The 22,701-nt window shown below is 41.9% G+C and overlaps 1 protein-coding gene across 1 annotated transcript in view; it reads right to left on the bottom strand.

Annotated features, from left to right (window-relative positions):
- LOC138953928 (vacuolar protein sorting-associated protein 54-like) overlaps positions 1–22,701 on the bottom strand; it is a 54,518-nt gene that overhangs the window by 19,333 nt on the left and 12,484 nt on the right. Inside the window, exons 4-14 of the mRNA XM_070325921.1 lie at positions 19,907–19,938; positions 19,531–19,662; positions 17,342–17,484; positions 16,307–16,406; positions 15,211–15,353; positions 13,112–13,238; positions 11,448–11,555; positions 6,863–6,915; positions 5,164–5,260; positions 4,303–4,424; positions 1,614–1,746 (exon numbers count right to left, since the gene is read on the bottom strand). Of these exons, the coding sequence (XP_070182022.1) occupies positions 1,614–1,746; positions 4,303–4,424; positions 5,164–5,260; positions 6,863–6,915; positions 11,448–11,555; positions 13,112–13,238; positions 15,211–15,353; positions 16,307–16,406; positions 17,342–17,484; positions 19,531–19,662; positions 19,907–19,938 (1,190 nt within the window). The remainder of the gene's footprint in view (positions 1–1,613; positions 1,747–4,302; positions 4,425–5,163; positions 5,261–6,862; positions 6,916–11,447; positions 11,556–13,111; positions 13,239–15,210; positions 15,354–16,306; positions 16,407–17,341; positions 17,485–19,530; positions 19,663–19,906; positions 19,939–22,701) is intronic.

Raw genomic sequence — 22,701 nt, forward strand, 5'->3', positions numbered from 1 at the left:
TGTCATAAATACCCAGACCATAAATGTCTACATAAAGGGGCAGTGAAAGTAAAAAAAAGAACAATGAACAAAATGGCTAAGCTACTCAACCAAAACACTCGTCACTTTGCTTCCTGGCATCTTAGAAGGAGCGCAGTGGTGTGGTGGTAAGACGTCGGCCTCCTAATCGGGAGGTCGTAAGTTCGAATCCCGGTCGCTGCCACCTGGTGGGTTAAGAGTGGAGATTTTTCCGATCTCCCAGGTCAACTTATGTGCAAACCTGCTGGGGACTTAACCCCCTTCGTGTGTACACGCAAGCACAAGACCAAGTGCGCACGGAAAAGATCCTGTAATCCATGTCGGAGTTCGGTGGGTTATGGTAACACAAAAATATCCAGCATGCCTCCCCCGAAATCGGCGTATGCTGCCTGAATGGTGGGGTAAAAACGGTCATACACTCGTGCTAAAAACATGAGTGAACGTAGGAGTCTGAACGAAGAAGAAGAAGAAGAAGAAGAAGTAAACAAGAAGGGCAAAGCCCATACGACTCACATGCTTTACACATTTTTCCTACCAAAATACATGTGACCTTGACCCAAGGTCAAGGTCATCCAAGGTCATGCAACACAAAGCTGTTAATTCAAGACATAGGAAGTACAATGGTGCTTATTGGCTCTTTCTACCATGAGATATGGTCACTTTTAGTGGTTCACTACCTTATTTTGGTCACATTTCATAAGGGTCAAAGTGACCTTGACCTTGATCATATGTGACCAAATGTGTCTCATGATGAAAGCATAACATGTGCCCCACATAATTTTTAAGTTTGAAACAGTTATCTTCCATAGTTCAGGGTCAAGGTCACTTCAAAATATGTATACAATCCAACTTTGAAGAGCTCCTGTGACCTTGACCTTGAAGCAAGGTAAACCAAACTGGTATCAAAAGATGGGGCTTACTTTGCCCTATATATCATATATAGGTGAGGTAGTGAATCTCAAAAACTTCAGAGAAAATGGGAAAAATGTGAAAAATAGCTGTTTTTTAGGCAACATTTATGGCCCCTGCGACCTTGACCTTGAAGCAAGGTCAAGATGCTATGTATGTTTTTTGGGGCCTTGTCATCATACACCATCTTGCCAAATTTGGGACTGATAGACTGAATAGTGTCCAAGAAATATCCAACGTCAAAGTTTTCCGGACGTCCGGACGGACGGACGGACGGACGACTCGGGTGAGTACATAGACTCACTTTTGCTTCGCATGTGAGTCAAAAAAGAACAATGAACAAAGTGGCTAAGCTACTCAACTAGAACACTCATCACTTTGCTTCCTGGCATCCTAGAAGGAGCAAACCCAACAACCATAGCGATGTGTTCATCTTTTCATTGTTATTACTTGTTTGTTGTGTACCTTGTTTGTCCATTTCAAACATCCTCAGGTTGAGGCTCTAGTAAATGTTTTGTTTTTTACGTTGAATATCCAATACTCATTCCATTCTTGTTTGTTTTAGTTTTATTTTAATGATAAAAACAACACTAACAGACCAATGTTGCACAAATCTCTCTACAAATTGATGGTTGATGGCATGTCGTTACAAATATCAAGATAAGGAGACAAAACATTTGACTGACCTTGACTCTAGCAGCCATGACCTTGACACATCTGTCATGAGCGTAGTCACATATGGAGTTCAGCATTTCCTTCAGGGCTGCGGTAGTTTTGTCGTACTCCCCTTCTGTGATCATGACATCCACATCATCACTCCTGTAAGGAGAAACCATCACTTTGTAATTAGTCTAGACACGACCACAAAGAAAAACAAAGCATCTTTTCTTGACCCTCTCTTTGTAAGTGACATCTTCTACCTCAAAAGCCAAACAAAGTTAGGACATTTGTCACGATGGGAGTAACAGCATCACTTCTTATATAGATATGTCTCCTGAGAAAATGACATAGACTTTTGAGAGTGAAGTTGTGACTTTTTAATAATGTGACTCTTTTAAAAATAGAATGTGACATTTTTGGTTCAAGTTGTTGAATGTTGATTGCCAATAAAAGATTTCCAGCACAATTTACTATTTTTGTATGGCCAGTATGTAGAGGATATTTATTAATCCCCTTATCTGAATTTTATAGAGACAATTACACATAAACATGCTTCCATTTGAAACTTCCAGGTCGTCGTCGTGGATTGACGCCCGACCAAAGGTAATTGAAGCCCGACTTTGGGAGGGCGTCAATCCACGATGAAGACTGAGACGTTTCAAATGGAAGCATGTTAATGTTATTGTAATTCAATCTGACGACGATCTCTTTCCTGCTTTCATGCGGTTGTAAACAGACAGAATTGTTTCTGTTCTGTTCACACACTACTTTCAGTCCACCTACCTGCAAGGGTCAAGTCCCAAGAAATATGTCTCTGTATTCCTATCGTATCACTCTGCTCCTGTTTTGTTTTCTTTCACACACATTTTCCCTTCTTTTTTGATGGGTTTCTGGACAGCAAACTCAAAAACAAATTCTTTTCATCACAAAAGCGATCTTTGGAATTGACTGACGTAGTCCGGAAGAATTCATGCATGAACTTACGTCACGTATTCGACGTCATCACTTCGCATACCTTATGGTCTCGGTATTTCGTTGGCCTTCATATTTCCTACTTGTAAAATGACCCTCAAAGCTAACCGAGACTAGTTGAGGTTGTATCAATGCGCCTCGCCAGCAGGTGGTAATTAATGGCTTTTTTTTAATGAGTTGGGGCATTCTGACCAATCACAGGATCTGTTTCATTAAAACGCCAACTTGATTGAATTACAATTACACACTAACATGCTTCCATTTGAAACTTCGAGGTCGTCATCGTGGATTGACGCCCGACCAAAGCTAATTAAAGCCCGACGGAGCGAAGCGACAGAGGGCTTTAATTATGCTTTGGGAGGGTGATGACAACAATGTATATAATTTGTTGCTAATGGCTTTTTTAGCGAGTGTTCATCGACAATTAATGAACAGTAATTTTTAATGAGTTGGGGCATTCTGACCAATCACAGGATCTGTTTCATTAAAACGCCAACTTGATTGAATTACAATTTTAAATAACCTTGGCTTAAGTGGAATGTGGATTTGAATTGTTACAACCATTGGTTCAAGCTAAAAACATTACAGTGTTTAAAAGACCAGTATGTGAAGATGTGGTTTTCTGATTTAAATTCCAGTGAAGTGTTTTATACTTATTAGCTTTATAAACAGACATTTATGTTCGAACCATATTTGAAAGTATTACCACAAAATTTGGGATTATCATTTTTGCGTTTTAGAACACTAAATCACAAATTGCCTATTCAAAAAAGAAGGTTTATGAACACATTACAGAATGAAAGAGTGTGTTAACAACGAAAAACCGTTTTGCTAAGTTAAATTCACTTTATAAAATGTAATTCAAAAGACCTCTAAATTGGTTCTGATGTTTTAAAATGATATAGTCAATTCACTGTTGTTTTGTTTCCGCAATGATATGTACAAATAAATATAGTCATAACCTGGGAATTTCTATTTTTGGAGTTATTAAAAAAAAAATTTCCCCCCCATCGGAATGAGTTTATGTATATGTTGAAGCAGTTTGCATTTCTTGATTGTTCTTGTATTTTTTTTTTTTTCATGTATCCCCACGGGGTTTCTTGAATAAATTCTTTGCCTTGCCTTGCCTTTAATATTAGCAGTAACAAATTACTGGTAAGGTCACCCCCCCCCTCCCCGCCCCCCTCACCAGGCTGTGCATGTATCGATGCTGTATATAAATCAAAAATTGTAGCAGTTGGGTATACAAAAGTTACAATGATGGTTATTCCTCCCTTTGTGCGGATACAACACCAGCCACTGTCTCCAAGATAGAGAGATTTTCACGGTCACTCTGACAAACACCAATAAACGAACAAACAATCAATTTTGAGATTGGTTTCTGCTTCTCACAAACTACACTTCTGTGTTCGTCAAAATGTGTCTAATGACACATTGTTTGCAAGGGCAGAGGGCTGTATATTCATTACTACATTTGAAAGAGTGAGAAAATCAATGCACAGTGCCACGATATAGAAAGCAGACAACAAGGATTGCTTTAACCGAAAATGTCTAGTGTTCTACACTACAAAAACTCAAATGACCAGAAATAAAATGGGCAACTCGTCATACCCGTTTATATTTCATTTGACCAGTTTCTTCCTAACAATCCTTGCTTTTGACACTGTGTTTGGTGGGCTGGTGCGACAGAAGGGAAAGAAAGACCAGTTTGTGAAATAGCTAGCACATTCACTGAGTACATACACAGAGACGTGGAGATGTTCAGGCTCCTCCAGAGCACTGTCTTCCAGGGCTGCAGTAGGTGTGGGGGCCTTCGTTCTGCCTGATGCGATCCCCACCACATCCACCGCCACACCGTAAAACGACTGAAACAAACATCACATGGGTACACTTACTCTATGCATGTAACCACGTTAATCACGTAATTGCCATTCATTTTACAATTAGAAGACAAGAAAGAGAAGGTTGAGGGATGGGAAAGAATAAGGCAAGGATAAAACTAAAACAGATGAAAAAGCTACAACAAAACATTTCTGTGTGGGTGAACTCCTCTTCTCTGAAACAGGACGCAAAAACTAAAACCAAATAATTTGTTCCTTGCATTAGTAGGTGGGGCGGAGATTATTCTCCAAAAGTAGACATAATTATTTCACAACCAATTCAGTATTTGGGGAGAAGGGGTTGTGGGGTAGGCATATGGGGGTGGGAGTAAGTCTCCTTCATTTTTCTGGTTTCTTCACAATCCTTCCTTTGAAGACAGAGTACTGATGCCTATATGGTGGGGTGCCTAAAAAGGGTCATGCAAGCAACCTTTCCATTTGGATGAGAAAGTTACCTTCTCTGTAGCAACTGACTTTGTGAGTGATAAGCATAGGTACTTTCAACAACAACAACAACAACAACAACAACAACAACCACAACCACAAGCTTGCTGTCTAGATTCTTCTTCTTCTTCTGCGTTCGTGGGCTGAAACTCCCACGTACACTCGTGTTTTTTGCACGAGTGGAATTTTACGTGTATGACCGTTTTTTACCCCGCCATTTAGGCAGCCATACGCCGTTTTCAGAGGATGCTGTCTAGATGAGTCAGCACACTTGCTGTACCTTAGCTCGTTGCAGCATCAGGACAAGGTTGTCAAAGATCTGCCTCAGTAACTCCATCCATCTCTGGTAGTCCAGCAGTCGCATCTGGTCTGCCAAGCTGCAGTCAACAACATCAACACATACTTACTTGTAACTCAATACAGTATACCCCTCCCTTTAAGGACCCTCCTCCCCTTTTTAAGACCATCCCCCACTTAAGACCTTAGTTTTTCAGATAGTGTGACAGGGAGACTACCGTCACCCTTCACAGCAGACTCTGCAGAGTTGTTCGCCTTAGAAGTAGGCAACACATGTGGATTGTAGAGTTCTGTTTGTGATGGGGTCTGGCGGATTTTGTCTCTCTGTATGTTCATGGATTCCTTTGCGAATGCATAACAGTTTTTATAGGGCTTTGAAATAAGCTCTAAAATTCTCAATCCTGTTTTGTTTGGACTTCGCCTCCAAAGGTGATTGTGGTGTTTCGACACTCGATTACATTTGGCGTCGTCGACAGGGATGGGACTCGACATGATATGTTCAGGAATGGCGTTATGGCCACTGAATCATTTTTCATGCTGTTCCCATTCCACGAACGTGGGAAGGACCTAAGCTTGGCGGGTCCATGGTTCGGAACTTTGGGGACAAAGTTCATTCAAACGGGGGCGAGTGTGACAAGGGAGACTACCGTCGCCCTTTACAGCAGACTCTGCAGAGTTGTTCGCCTTTGAAGTAGGCAACACCTGTGGATTGTAGAGTTCTGTTTGTGATGGGGTCTGGCGGCTTTTGTCTCTCTGTATGTTCATGGTTTCCTTTGCGAATGCATAACAGTTTTTACAGGGCTTAGAAATAAGCTCTAAAATTCTCAATCCTGTTTTGTTTGGACTTCGCCTCAAAAGATGATAGTGGTGTTTCGGCACTCGGTTACATTGTTTGTTAATAACTTCTGTAAATTTACCTCAATGCTAAGACCGAGTCCCTCCTTTTTAAGACTGATTTTCTCAGATTTATGGAGGTCTTAAAAGGGGCAGAGGGTTCTACTGTACCAAACTAAGATCCCTTGTGTTTTGCAGACTCTGCTTTAAGCCGACCTAGGGTTCTCCTTTTACAAGGTTCTTATCAGACCAGAGCCTTAGTAAAGTGGCGATACCTAAGTAAGAGGCTAACAACTGCTAAAAAGCCTCACTGCTATGGAAACCTTCTTCTTCTTCTTCTTCTGCGTTCGTGGGCTGAAACTCCCACGTACACTCGTGTTTTTTGCACGAGTGGAATTTTACGTGTATGACCGTTTTTTACCCCGCCATTTAGGCAGCCATACGCCGTTTTCGGAGGAAGCATGCTGGGTATTTTCGTGTTTCTATAACCCACCAAACTCTGACATGGATTACAGGATCTTTTTCGTGCGCACTTGGTCTTGTGCTTGCGTGTACACACGGGGTGTTCGGACACCAAGGAGAGTCTGCACACAAAGTTGACTCTGAGAAATAAATCTCTCGCCGAACGTGGGGACGCTGACAGCGGCCAACTGGATACAAATCCAGCGCGCTACCGACTGAGCTACATCCCCGCCCCTTATGGAAACCAATACCAGTGCCTTATGCACAGCCCTGCGTGAAGTGGACCGAGATATTTTCATTGGCTATTTTATAAAATGTCAAGAAGAATTTCTCACCTGCTCTCCATATCCATCACATTTTATAAAATGTCAAGAAGAATTTCTCACCTGCCCTCCATATCCATCACATCTTCCGCTGCTGACACAGCCTCGACAATTGTCTGAAACATCAACAGAAAATGTTTATCTTTGGAAGGATGACTATCTCAAGATTTCAAGATCCTTTTCAGTTCTGTGTGGTATCACACAACGAATATAGCTTGGCAGCGTGGCAGTGACTCATTCATCATTACATACATACACATGCATACACACACTGCACCCCCACACACACACACACACACACACACACACATGATGCAATCATTCATGCTGTACAGTGAGAAAATTTCTCAATGTATCGATTGGACATTGGATTTCCCTTCTTCGAGCCATGTGACGTCAGAGGTCTACAAAACTTCATATTTTGGCGTTTCAGGTTGACCAAAACTTCAAAGGAACTACAAAACACACGTCATGTGTTTGATTGCATGTGTGTGTGCTCGTTCAATCGTCAAAACAACAACAAAGTCAGTACATGACGTGTGTTTTGTAGTTCCTTTGAAGTTTCGGTCAACCTGAAACGCCCAAATATGAAACTTATGTGTTTGATTGCATGCGTGTGTGTGCTCGTTCAATCGTCAAAACAACAACAAAGTCATAGTACCTGAAAGGAATTCGATCGATACATAAATGTTATTTGCGTTTTTGACCAAAATATGACATTTTACACAGATCTCGACAGTCATTGTTCACCTCGACCGCTATTGCGGTCTTGGAGAACAATGACTGTCTCGATCTGTGTAAAATGTCATATTTTGGTCAAAAACGCAAATAACGTATATTACGTGTGACTATGAAGGTTTATATGCCCATTTACTTTTCGCACAGATTACACATGCACATGCACCGCTGCTTTCTACAGGCAATAATTCAGAGACTGTTCTTGTTGACTTCCATAATCTTTCAAAAAGCTATGTTACTTTCGTAACTCAGTCAGCGGTCATGAAAGAAGCTTGCTGAAGCTCGCATTTTTCATGATCCGCAATCTCTGACCATTATTTTTAATATGCACTGAGACTCGGCATGTAACCTCTACATACGCCTCGTCGATCGGACCCTATCCCCACGCTAAAACACGTTAGCTGTTAATAACGGCACGTTTCAATACAATCAAAAGTAAAAGCCTGCACGCCCATTAAACTAATTACTGCTTTCTCTTTCCAATAAATATTAACAATACTGTAATAATAATAACAAATAATATTTCTATAGCCCCGCGATTTGTAAAATGTTTTACAAATCACGTAAATGCGCCCGATATTTAACTTGTCATTTCCAAAGTGAAGGGATCTATTGAAAAAAACAATGTCATTACTTTTTTGTCCCATAGCTTGGAAATTCGGGTCGCTTCCTCTTAGTGGAAAGCTAGCAGTAACAGAGTCGCGCTACCCCAAAGTCAAGGGATCTATTAGTCCCGTTTTGCCGTTAACCCATTTCGCCCCCATCCCATTTCACAACATTTCACAAGCCAAGCGTCATTTTGCTTCCGTGTCATGCACCATTAGCTCCACATCCCATTTTGGCGCAATCCCGTTTTGCCGTTATCCCATTTTTGCCACATTTCACAGGCCTAGTGTCATTTTACCACCGTGTCATACCACTAGCGCCACATTCCATTTTGTCGCCATGCCGTTTTGCCGTCATCCCATTTCGCCGCCATCCCTATTTCGCGACATTTTGGATTGTGGCAAAATGGAATTTTGCGTAAACGGAATGTCTCCCTAGTTGAATGACGCAGTATAGTAGTATAGTGAGGCTTGGCAAGAAGAATAAAACAAAAATGGGAATACAGCCAAATGGGATGGTGTCAAAATGGAATGTCACGCTATTGTTATGACACGGTATTAAAATGACGCTTGGCTTGTGAAATGTCGCGACAATGGGATGGGGCAAAAAATGTTCCCGTTATCTTCCCTGTGCTGGCTGCAAAATCCCTCCAGCGGGAGGTGTTTTTAGACAGGCTAGGCACTGGTTTTCCCTTGACTGAGTTTCCAAATTTTATGGTCAGAACATCTAGAAATTACCTCAATCTTAAGACTCTCCCTTTTAAGATCTAATTTTTAAGATTTGTTGGTGCAAATTAACCCTTTTTGTTCTGTTTCTTGATGCTGGTTTTGTTTTTTGTCTGAAACAGTTTCGACTACAGATATTCAAAAAAATCTTCAGAGCATGGATTCATTAGTCCAATGTCATGGAAACAACAACTCTGTCCAAAATATTGCACATACAATTATTATGTTAAAATAAAAATCTGTTTATCACTGTCATTTTCACAAAAGTACTAACATGACATGTTTTTACATTTGTAATTTCTAAAAAAAACTTTACGATTTTTGTTAAAAAGTGTCAAAATGATGGTTTTCACAAGTTTTTGTGAAATAAAATTAAAAATTACTTGGTTATAAAAATATCCATATATATTTACTTTTGAAGACAATCATAATATCAGCCAGGACACAATTGTCAAAATTACACGACTGTTTCTCTTTTCAAGAAAAAAAGCCTTAGCATCTTACAAATTGGAAATAATGCAATTTGGTAAGCCAGAATTTCTTCTTTCAAAATCCAGCAAAATCATGTTTGGTCAATTTTGCACTACTGTGTCTGGCATTATAAGAATGTTTGCTCCATCAACTTCTTCTTCTTCTTCTGCGTTCGTGGGCTGAAACTCCCACGTACACTCGTGTTTTTTGCACGAGTGGAATTTTACGTGTATGACCGCTTTTTACCCTGCCATTTAGGCAGCCATACGCCGTTTTCGGAGGAAGCATGCTGGGTATTTTCGTGTTTCTATAACCCACCGAACTCTGACATGGATTACAGGATCTTTTTCGTGCGCACTTGGTCTTGTCAGTGCTTGCGTGTACACACGGGGGGGTGTTCGGACACCCAGGAGAGTCTGCACACAAAGTTGACTCTGAGAAATAAATCTCTCGCCGAACGTGGGGACGAACTCACGCTGACAGCGGCCAACTGGATACAAATCCAGCGCGCTACCGAATGAGCTACATCCCCGCCCTGCTCCATCAACTGAATCAAATGTTTATCCAAATAGAACTGTCAACTGTTCGAACCAACACCAAGCGTGTAAGTTGGTCTGGGATAACGGTTTTCTGTTTATTATTCAGTGCCCATGCCATAAAAATAGGGGGTTTATATAGATATCGCCATGGTCTATCCTATCAAAAGAACATGAACTCTCAAGATAACACTGAATCTTTGAGGGATGAAACAACCTTCGACTAATTAGGAATGAAAAGAAGATAGGTCAGCGTATGCACCCTTCCTTGTTTACTGTATATATTGTGTCTATGTGCGTAGGTGTGTGCATGTGTGTGAGTTACTGAATTGAAGACTGTCTTTCTGTTCTGTAGAGAAATTTTAATATTATTTTCTCATTCTTGCATTTAGGTTTCCAGGGAATTTTCCCTCTTTGCGGAGGCAAAGAAATGAACTGGGGTTCTCACATGTGTTGCGATGGTGTTCTTCAACCTAGGGAACATTCAACAGAATGCTGCGGCACCAACGCGTACAGTTATCGTCAAACCTGTTGTGGCGGTGTTGTTCAATCTGAGGGATCTTCAGTCCACTGCTGTGGCACCAAATCATACAACTGGCATTCTGAAATCTGTTGCGATGGTGTTCTTCAATCTAAGGGACCTTCAACCTCCTGTTGTGGCAGAAAACCATACAACAGCAATTCTGACATCTGTTGCTATGGTGTTCTTCAATCTAAGGGATCTTCAACCGCCTGCTGTGGCACCAAACCATACAACAGCAATTCTGACATCTGTTGCGATGGTGTTCTTCAATCTAAGGGATCTTTAACCACCTGCTGTGGCACCAAACCATACAACAGCAATTCTGACATCTGTTGCGATGGCGTTGTTCAATGTAAAGGATCTTCAACCGCCTGCTGTGGCACCAAACCATACAACAGTCATTCTCATATCTGTTGCGATGGCGTTGTTCAATGTAAAGGATCTTCAACCGCCTGCTGTGGCACCAAACCATACAACAGTCATTCTCATTTCTGTTGCGATGGTGTAATTCAATCTAAGAGATCTAAAATCTCCTGTTGTAGCACCACACCATACAACACGTATTCTTACATCTGTTGCGATGGTGTTCTTCAATCTAAGGGATCTTTAAACTTCTGCTGCGGCACCAGAGCGTATAACTGGAATGTTCACCAATGTTGTTATGGCCGTATCTTTTCCAGACATAATTCCTGTTGATGCACTGTGTACTGATTGTGTCCAATGTATATCTCAGATTTGTTGTCAAACTTAAACTATTTTTTAAAATTGTTCCTATCTTCAACACTTAATATTAAAAACCAACAGATAACTACACAGTGTACATGTCCAGTTTCAAGATCAAACTTATCAGCAAAACCTGTTTAACATGTCATGTACAAGTCCCTTCAAAATGAGAATTTTTTTTTCTCTTTTTTTTCTCTCCCTTACACCTGTTCCTTTGTCCCGTTGTGCTCTCACACCGCCCCGTCCCTGCACTCGCTGCTCCAACCACCTCAGGGTTCCACTGTACAGTAAAATTGTATGGGATCCTAGGTCTACACAATACTGACCTGCTTAACTATTGCCTTGAGTGCAGTGAAAGCCTCCTCCCGGTAAACGTCGACAAAGTTAAACTTGTGTTGTCGCAGCATGCCAAACAGAATGGACACCAACCGCTCCTGGGAAAAGCAACAACCACAACAAGGCTCAGAGGAATGTGGATAAAAATTGTGTCATTGAAGAGAGAGAGAGAGAGAGAGAGAGAGAGAGAGAGAGAGAGAGAGAGAGAGAGAGAGAGAGAGAGAGAGAGAGAGAGAGAGAGAGAGAGAGAGAGAGAGAGAGAAAGAGACTCAGACTCAGAACTTTATTACAAAAGGATAAAGGTTTTAGGCCAAGCCTATTCTTCCAACCTGTCCTTTATACAACACATAAAGACAGACGCACATAAAAAATATAAATTCAATCATATAAAATACAGAAATACATTGTATGGAATGCAACACAATGTGCATTTAAGGAATTACATAAGGAGAACTCAAAAATTACAAAATTACATTGACATAGTTATACCTTTCATTTGGGAATAAAGTTGCTCCGATCAGCTACACATCCGTTAACACTAGTACAAAATGTTTAACAAAATAACAATCGAACAAGACAGTTCATTCACGAATGATGTGTGAACGTGACTGTCTCTTAAACATTTTCACTGAAGTTGCATTTCTTATCTGTTGGGGGAAGGAGTTCCAGAGAAACGCTCCCGAGAAGGCTAAGCTCGATTTGTAGAGGTCTATGCGAGGTATAGGAGGGATGATTTTTTGGGACCCATATCTTTTTGTGGCATGTTTGAAATGTGATTGCAAATATTTAGGACAGTCGTCATTTAGAATTGTATACATGAACACAGCCTTGTTTAACGTCAACTGATCTTTCAATGGGAGGAAATTCAGGAGCTTTAGTTTATCATCCATGGACCTATTCAAATCATGCAGAATAAGTTTTGCAGCTCGGCGATGCAGGGAATTCAGTCTTTTTAAATGAACATCACTGCAGTTATCCCAAAGTGTCGATGCGAAGAGAGAGAGAGAGAGAGAGAGAGAGAGAGAGAGAGAGAGAGAGAGGGAGAGAGAAAAAGAGAGAGAGAGAGAGAGAGAGAGAAAGAGAGAGAGAGAGAGAGAGAGAGAGAGAGAGAGCAGAGAGAGAGAGAGAGAGAGAGAGAGAGAGAGAGAGAGAGAGAGAGAGAGAGAAAATCAAATCAAATTTTATTTTACGAGGGTTGTGGCATAAGCAATACAAATTAGCTTCTTTTCAACCAGCCTTCGCCCAGAGAGGGACTACTCTAATCGTATATACATATATATACACATGTAGAGAGACAGAGAAAGAGACAAAGACTAAGAAAGAGACTCGGAAACAGACAGACAGACAGAGGAAGTGTAGAGGGGGGGGGGGGGGGGGGGGGGGAGACAAGTGAGAGAGTGAGATTGGTTAAGAGAGTGAGATTGGTTAAGAGATAAAAAGGTGTAAAGAGAAGGGTGAAGCCTCAATGCCTATCGTTCCACCTTGCATGCTTTTAAATTTGTTCACAACCATAATACAAAGTTTCTCTGTGTGAACTCTTAAAAATGCAGATCACTACTCAACACTTTCACACAGTCCCCAAGCTCTGCACCACATACCAACAGATCTCTCATTCACACAAGCAATTCGCAAGTTCACACTGTTTCATTGTTACCTCATCAGTAAGAAGGACCTTGTCAGTGACCGGCCGGTGTAGCTCCAGTGACGTGTATTTACTGAAGTCAGCCTGCAGCATCTTGTCTATCAGGCGCTCCATCTCTGCCAGCTGAGATCCCAGGTGCCTGTCAACCAAACCTTTCATTATACAGTGGAACCCCCCTTTTAAGACCTATAAAAAAAAATAAAAAAAATTAGACCTCGCCCCTTTTAAGACTTTGCTTTTTCAGATTTTCGGTTCATCACTTCTGCAAATGTAACTCCATTTTAAGACTCCCTCCTTTATAAGACCTGATTTTCTTAGATTTGTGAAGGGGGGCCCGAGTAGCTCAGGTGGTAGAGCACTGGACTTGTGATCGAAAGGTCGCTGGTTCGAATTCGGGCCGGGACGGACACAGGTCAACCTTATGTGCAGACCCAGAGACGGTATCCATTTCCCAACCCCGTGTCACCACAGTGGCACGTAAAAGACCTCGGTCATTCTGCCATAAGTGCAGATGGCTGATACCACCTAAACACGCATACACTTGTGTATCTCATCTAAAGTCGGGTTAAAACCCGGGAACATGCCCCAAATGGCTTTGCCGTGAGGGTGTAAAACTTGAATTTCTCTAGATTTGTGAAGGAGGGTTCCACTGTTGTTTCTTTTTTACAACTAATACAGTCAACAGAGAGGCAGCCAAAAGAGAGAGAGAGAGAGAGAAAGAGAGAGAGAGAGAGAGAGAGAGAGAGAGAGAGAGAGAGAGAGAGGGAGAGACAGAGAGGAGAAAGAGAGAGAGAGAGGAGAAAGAGAGAGAGAGAGAGAGAGAGAGAGAGAGAGAGAGAGAGAGAGAGAGAGAGAGAAACAAATACATGTACAGATAGAGTCCACCATTTCCACCAACTTTCTTTCTTTCTTTATTTGGTGTTTAACGTCGTTTTCAACCACGAAGGTTATATCGCGACGACCATTTCCACCAACAAAACAACCACCCCAAGATCTTTCTTTCTCTATACACGTTGCAAAAACACCAACCACAGTTCAATTGAGCTGTACACTCAAAGGGAGATGATGAAAGCTGCAACCCTGAAACCCCCTACAGTGATTTTCATGTAATCGTACTGCCCTCGTATGTGTTAATTCCTGTCTCGGTGGACTTGTAATACAAAAAAATGACACTTGACAATCCCGCCATCTGTGATGGGCCAAAACCACAGCTGCATCATATCGTTAAATGCTGATACTGAAATTAAGAAGTGATGCCTTACTAAATCAAGGACATATCAATCTCTTGCTATCTACTGCTTACTGTAGTCCAGGTTTATTTTTTGAGTGCTTCCCTATCTTTACTTCATTTGCTTTGTCTAAAAAGAAACGGGTCAAACAAAAGCTATTATACACACTGCTTTTTACAGGAAAACTGAAAGGTTCTAATTCAGTCATTGTTCACCTCCCTAAAGCTGCTGGTAAAACAAAACATTCTTTCTTTATTTGGTGTTTAACGTCGTTTTCAACCACGAAGGTTATATCACGACGGGGAAAGGGGGGAGATGGGAAAGATCCACTTGTCAATTGTTTCTTGTTCACAAAAGCACTTATCAAAAAATTGCTCCAGGGGCTTGCAACATAGTACAATATATGACCTTACTGGGAGAATGCAAGTTTCCAGTACAAAGGACTTAACATTTCTTACATACTGCTTGACTAAAATCTTTACAAACATTGACTATATTCTATACAAGAAACACTTAACAAGGGTAAAAGGAGAAACAGAATCCGTTAGTCGCCTCTTACGACATGCTGGGGAGCATCGGGTAAATTCTTCCCCCTAACCCGCGGGGGGGGGGGGGGGGGTTATCACTACAGTGGAACCCCCCCTATCAGACCACCCAATTTAACACTGTCTCCTTTTAAAGGCCTTGTTTTCACAGACTTTCTGTTCATCGCCTCTGTAAAATTACCCCGATTTTAAGACTCCCTCCTTTTTAAGACCCGATTTTCTCAAATATTTGGAGGTCTCAAAAGGGGGGTTCCACTGTACCTACCTAAAGCTGTGAATACCAGCCAGGTCTTTGTTAAGAACGTCCTGAGATGTGGAGGTAAGCAACTCTACCTACCTAAAGCTGTGAATACCAGCCAGGTCTTTGTTAAGAACGTCCTGAGATGTGGAGATGAGATCCAGCGCCCCGATGAACTCGTTTTCCGACAGCAGTCGCTGGATAGTGGGCTGCGTCTCATGGATTGAGCTCATGATTTTTAACTGCAAAAGAAAATAATAAGACATAAAGTGCCTTACGATAAGAGCTTAATATATACTTACCTACAAAACCAAAGAGTATATCGGTAATTGATGAAATGTAAAAAAAAAACGAACACTTGCGCGGCTTCTGGCTGATTTTCAGATGTGCATCAGAATTTTTAAAAAAATGCACTTCTTCTTCTTCGTTCCTGGGCTGGAATTCCCATGGCTTTTACGTGTATGACCGTTTATACCCCGCCATTTAGGCAGCCAAAGGCCGCTTTCAGGTGAAGCATGCCGGGTACTTTCGTGTTTCTGTAACCCACCAAACTCTGACATGGACTACAGGATCTGTTCCGTGCACACTTGGTTTTGTGCGTGTGTGTGTACACATGAAGGGGGATAAGGCAATAGCAGGTCTGCACATAAGTTGACCTTGGAGATCAGAAAAATCCCCACCCTTAACCCACCAGGCGCAGCTGGCCAGGATTCGAACCCACAACCATCCACTTAGGAGACCGGAGTCGTATCCACTAGGCCATTGTGCCCATGGGGCCCGGTAGCTCAGTTGGTAGAGCACTGGACTTGTGATCGGAAGGTCGCAGGATCGAATTCGGGCCGGGACGGACACGGGTCAACTTTATGTGCAGACCCAGAGACGGAAGCCATGTCCCACCCCCGTGTCATCACAATGGCACGTAAAAGACCTTGGTCATTCTGCCATAAGTGCAGGTGGCTGAATACACCTAAACACGCAGACACCTGGGTAGCGCGACTCCGTTGCTGCTAGCTTTCCACTGGGAGGAAGCGACCCGAATTTCCCAGCGATGGGACAATAAAGTAATGAAAATGAAAAATGAAAATGAAATCAAAATATGCACTGAAAACACATCAATACGGGAGGACTACACCCATAAGACTTCGCAACTAGCAATCAGTACACAACAAAAGAAATATCAAAGCAGGGCACTCACCTTGTTAAAAAGTTGTACATAGTTGGCTCTGGTCTGAGTAAGCCTCATGATCTTCAGTGACTCTTTTGCCATCCGTTCATCTAATCGATGAATCGTTTCCCTGAAAATGCATGTATATGCAACTACGATTAAAATTGCTTCATCATAAATCATCCTCCAGTGTGCCAACAGACAACACAACTAGAAGGAACTCCACAGTATTTTCAGTTTGCGATTTTAATCAGCAGCTGCTTTAACTACTTCATCAGCAACTTTTTTGTTCATTAAAAAATGCTGTTTCGACAAAAGAAATCTGCTATGAACACACTTGCTGCACTGTACATTACAAGAGTAACTGAGCATGAGAAATGACTTCATAACATCCATAAAGTCACAATCAACTTTGCCTCAACTGACTTTTCTTGTTAAAAGCTATTGCATGTTTATAATAATACCAGAACCATTCAGTGGGGCATGGAAACCGTAACCCATGCAATTTGATATCTTCTTGCTCTTCATTCATGGGCTGAAACTCCCATGTTTTTTACGTGTGTGACCGTTTTTAACCTGCCATTTAGGCAGCCATACGCCACTTTCAGGGGGGGGGGGGGGGGGGGGAATGCCTGCTTGGTATTTTGTGTTTCTATAACCGACCGAACTCTGACATGGATTACAGGATCTTTTCCGTGCGCACTTGGTCTTGTGCTTGTGTGTACACACGAAGGGGAATAAGGCACTAGCAGGTCTGCAGACAAGTTGACCTGGGAGATCGGAAAAATCCAACCAGGCGCGGCCAGGATGCGAACCCACGACCTTCGGCTTGGGAGGCCAGCGTCTTTTCAGTTTTGCAACAGTACAGAAAGCGCTGATGTCCACTTAGGCAAGACAACCTCTTCTTCTTTTTCCGCATTCAGGGGCTGCTACTTTTCAGGTACACATGTGTTTTTCATAAGTGGGCTTTTACGTGTATGACCAGTGTCACTCCCCCCCCCCCCCCCCCCACCTGTATTTAGGCAGTCGTACTCTGTTTTGGGAGGATATGCAAAAACATCTCACCTAAGATGTTTGATGGTTTTGAGGGTGCCTGACAGTTGGTCCTGCAGTTCATCGTGAGACGTCATGGCGTGGAAAAATGCATCTGACTTTGTGGAGATCTGCCGTGCTATCTGCACCTCCACTGTGTCCAAATAGTGACTTAGCTGTAACACAAACACTGTCATGTAACAACACAGAAAAATGCTTCTGACTTTGTGGAGATCTGCCGTGCTATCTGCACCTCCACTGTGTCCAAATAGTGACTTAGCTGTAACACAAACACTGTCATGTAACAACACAGAAAAACGCTTGTGATTTTGTGGAGATCTGCCATGCTATCTGCACCTCCACTGTGTCCAAATAGTGACTTAGCTGTAACACAAACACTGTCATGTAACAACACAGAAAAACGCTTCTGACTTTGTGGAGATCTGCCATGCTATCTGTACCTCCACTGTGTCCAAATAGTGACTTAGCTGTAACACAAACACTGTCATGTAACAACCCAGAAAAACGCTTCCGACGTTGTGGAGATCTGTCATGCTATCTGTATCCAGGTTATGTAGTGACTCAGCTGTAACACAAACACTGTCATGTAACACAGAAAAATCTCCAAAAACAAACACAGACACACACAATCACATCTTCAGAAACACAAGGAAAACACACACACACACACACACACACACACACACACACACACACACACAGACACACACAGACACACACACACTCATAGACACAAAACACATTACAGTCGAGATCGCTTTACACGAAATGAAAGGGACCAATATTTTTTTTCGAGTTTAAGTTTTTTCGCGATAACAAAAATGATGAAACTGATTTTTTTATTTTTATTTTTTTCAAAAGCAAGACAAAGAAGATAAAACAGTGCCATACCTTAAATAAAAGCCTCCGTAGTGCGCGGCGGACGAAGTACACGGTTCAGTCCGAGTCGGCAGTTTTGTCGTCTGCTACAGTTCATTTTGTTGTACACTTTAATTCCCCACAAAAAAGATTAAAATCCATTGCAGTGTTTAAAATCCATTGCAGTGTTTATGAATTCACACAGGACGAAAGAAATCCGTCAACTCACTGCACTTTCCGACGAACCGTTCAATTCTTGTGACGTCGTCAAACACACTTTCGGAGTCTTCTCTTTGACAACACAAACGCAGAAAGTGTGTTGACTGCTGAGAGTGCTTCGCGAACAGACGGAGGTTCCACGTTCTTGATGTGAAGATCATTGTCAATGTCATCATCATCATCATCGTCGCTCATATCAACACCCATTTGTGCTTTCACATTGTCGGCAATTTCGGCAGTTGTCAACTCCTTTGTTGTGTGCGTTTCCGAGTCGACCTCAACAAAATCCTGTGCTGTCACACCAGTCACGCCAAGAAGTGTTGTCACACGGTCACGCCAAGAAGTGTTGTCACACGGTCACGCCAAGAAGTGTTGTCACACGGTCACGCCAAGAAGTGTTGTCACACGGTCACGCCAAGAAGTGTTGTCACACGGTCACGCCAAGAAGTGTTGTCACACGGTCACGCCAAGAAGTGTTGTCACACGGTCAAAAGCAGACACAAACTCTTCCATGCGACTTTCTTCTTGCTCTGTCTCTCCCCCATTGTCCAATTCAGTGTCCTCCGGAATCACAAAACCGGCGTGACAAAAACAATTGGCAATTTTTGAGCGTTCAACACATCCCCACGCAGTCCGTGTTGTTTTCAATGCGTCAAGCAGTGTGAAGGGAAACAACTCTGTACAGTCTGCCACAGGCACACAGTTGTTTGGTGGTGCAAGAGACCGAGAATCGGCTTCGTGTAAACGTTTTTTGCGTTAGTCTCAGATCGTTTTATTTCGCGTTATGATGGTTTTTTTTAGTAGGGTTTATGAAGGGAATGATTGGGACTGACAACACGTTTCGCGTAATGGGTTTTTTCGGCTTATCGTTTTTCGTGTTAAATGATCTCGACTGTATATGCTATTTTATTACTGTACTGCATTACAAAAACATTCCCAATCCCATGTCTCTGGATGGCCCCTCATCCTGCTAGACGCTTTTGCCCCTCCGATGTTGTCCTATCAGAATTTGGTTGAGGGCGTCAAATGACCAACAGTTGTTTTTTTCTCCCAGGCTAACTTAACCCTGCAGCCCAGGAGAGCTTCTGATCTAATTAGCAGGGACTTGACCTGCAGACACCCACCTTTTCCTGCAGTAATTTTGATGACTGTTTTGCACCTGGCTGAGTGGACTTGCCACCTTCCACCTGTGTCCATGGAAACACTGTGTTAAAGATGTCAGGATTCTCCAGGTTGAAATGACTTGACATGAACAGCTGTAATAAAAAATAAAATAAAAACAAACAAATGTAAATGAGTTTAACAGAATAGATGTTCTTTGAAAGTACTATATCAAATACCCATTCAATCAGTTTGTGCATTACCACATCATAAAATACAACAGAACATTAGGTGCCCCCCCCCCCCCCCCCCCCCCCCCCCTTGCGCTTCTTAACAAAAAGAACAAAACAAAAAAAAATTATAAAAAAAAGAACAAACAGATAATGCAGTAAGACATACCTTTATCTGATCCAGTTCTGCCCTGCTTTGTTCTGCAAGAAAAAAGGCAAGAAAATATTACAAAGTGAGAAATGCTTTCTATATGAGGCTGAACACAAAGGACTTAATTATTCCTACTTGTAATGACAGCCTTAACATTTAATGTACAGAGAGGGTAACTAACTTTCAGAATGATCAAGAACTTCTGTAAAGAAGCAAGATCAAGGTGGGGTGCAGGCTAAAAGCTTACTGATCTTTTATATTGATTGATTTGCCAACATAAAATGTATAATGCTATCATTTATTTGGCCGGTTGATGTGACAGAGGATCCAGTTTCTGTGAGAGTCAGGGTTCATACTTGTAAAGAGATAATAGTTTAGAAAACAGCTGGGCCCATCACTGGGGTTTGAGCTGTCCCCATCCTAAATCTAATCCCTGACCTTTACCAAGTGACTGGCAGGAGAGCAGTTGGGAGAGTGAATGTAGGTAGTGACAAGAGAGAAAAAGAAAACACAGAAAGCTCTCAAAATCATAAACTCGACAACTGAAAAAATGAGAGTTAACACTGAATCACAGATACTTTGCCTTGGTTTGATGTTGTTTTGCTGCAAAAGTTTCTGGACTTTTACCAAAACATTTAACCAATTCTTCTTCTTCTGCGTTCATGGGCTGAAACTCCCACGTACACATGTTTTTTGCACAAGTGGCATTGTACGTGTATGACCGTATTTACCTGGAAGATCCTAAAAATCCCCACCCTTAACCCACCAGATGCGGCTGGGATTCGAACCCATGACCTTCCGCTTGGGAGGCCGGGGTATTATACACTAGGCTACTGCGCCCTTTAACCAATTAAGATGCATGCTTTAATACATGGATGGCAAAGGACAGCAAATTTACATAGTTAATTGCATACCATTGATTCTAAATCATATTGTTGTAATATGTTTTGCAGATAATATATATACTGCTCGGTTAAAAGAGTGTGTGCAACGAGTCCCACAAAGGATCAAACATTTACTTATGAAAAAATGAAAGCACTTGATATAATTAATTCTATAACTAATCTGTTTGAGTCAATCCTTTTTCATTCGTGCACACGAACTAGCCCAAGGCGATTATTTAACCTCTGAAGCTTTTTACTGTATATGCATTTATATATTATAATCATAAGCCGATTTCAGAGCAGTCGCTGAGCCTGCAGGTAATTCAATCCCATGCAAACAGATCACATGAAATAAATCTTCAATATTTGCACACAATTATAAAGCCGTTTGCCCTTTTCGTCAAGAGATAATGATGAAATCGCCTTTATTGGAACACAGGTGGGAAGGAGTTGTTACATTAATATTCAGTTTTACTCCTAAACTCGTTGAAGGTAACCAGTTGTCAAAGGTGTACAGTGGAACGGACCCCCTTTTAAGACCCCCCAATTTAAAGGTGGTCGTCAACATTTTTGCTTTTTTTCAATAATCTTATGGTTAGATTTCGATACAAAATTATGTCAAATGATGAATGAACCATGGGGAAAAAAGTTATAGAAAAAAAATATACCGTACTTTCCGGGTCATAAGGTGCGACTTTTTTCCTCGAGTTCGACCCCTGCGTCTTGTATAACGAAGCGCCTAATCCGTGTATGAAATACGAAAAAAATCAAAGAGACCGCCTGAGTACCAGTCAAACAACTTGTGATAATGCATGTTTCAGCTACTAGGTACTGCCCTGGCCAAGTTTCCTCCGAGCTCTCAAGCCACCCAGCTATCACAATGGACCTGCCTTTGATCTCGCCGCACACACAGAGCACATTTCCACTCTGTTAAACTCGGTCACTGACCGGTCACTGACCCCGGTGCAGGAAGTGTTTCCTCTCTCAGATATGACAGGGGAACCACCTCTCATGGCAAAAACTGGGTCATTGACCCCTGGGAAGAAGGTCGTGTCTATAAACAAGGCCACCCAGCTATCACAATGGACCTGCCTTTGATCTTGCCGCACACACAGAGCACACCTATTTCCACTCTGTTAAACTCGGTCACTGACCGGTCACTGACGCGGGTGCAGGAAGTGTTTCCTCTCTCAGATATGACAGGGGAACCACCTCTCATGGCAAAAACTGGGTCATTTCCACTCTGTATTCTTCCTTTGATGTGCGGCTTATTTTCATTCTTCGACTGTTTGTTACCGGTATACTTTTTCAATTTTGGTGCGCCCTATCGGCCCCCTGCGCCCAATGGGTGACTGGGTTACAATTTTTGTTAAAAAGAAGGGGGTGCGCCTTATGCGCTGTCGCGCCTTGTCACCCGGAAAGTACGGTATGTAAAAAAAAATTTTATTTTTGGGTAGCGTGACTCACGCTTCCAATATTTTGTTTTCTGTTTGCTGAGAACATGTGCTTTGCCTAAAAATACTGACCAATCAAATTCATGTCACTATGCTTATAACCACACCCAAACAAGTGCAGCAACAGTTTTGACACTGGAGCGCTGTCCAAGCTTTTTTTTAAACGCACGAAATGCACGGGATTTGAGAGGAGTTTTGCGCTTGGCATTTTCCAAATAAGGATATCCTACTATGAGTACTACGCTGGAATACTACAATGAATTTTCAAACGGCTACACTGGCTTCGTCTTTCCTGATCGAAAGGGGGTGTATTGTTGATATTTGTAGATAATAGACTCTGCATTTTAATGGTCAAATGGCGATTTCGGTATAAAAATGTAGACAAGGACCTTTAAGACTTCCTCCCTTTTAAGAGCCTGTTTTCTAAGACCTTCTGTTCATATCCTCTGTCAAATTTTCCCCCATTTTAAGACTA

This window comes from Littorina saxatilis, linkage group LG17, assembly GCF_037325665.1.
Source record: "Littorina saxatilis isolate snail1 linkage group LG17, US_GU_Lsax_2.0, whole genome shotgun sequence".
NCBI lineage: Eukaryota > Metazoa > Mollusca > Gastropoda > Littorinimorpha > Littorinidae > Littorina > Littorina saxatilis.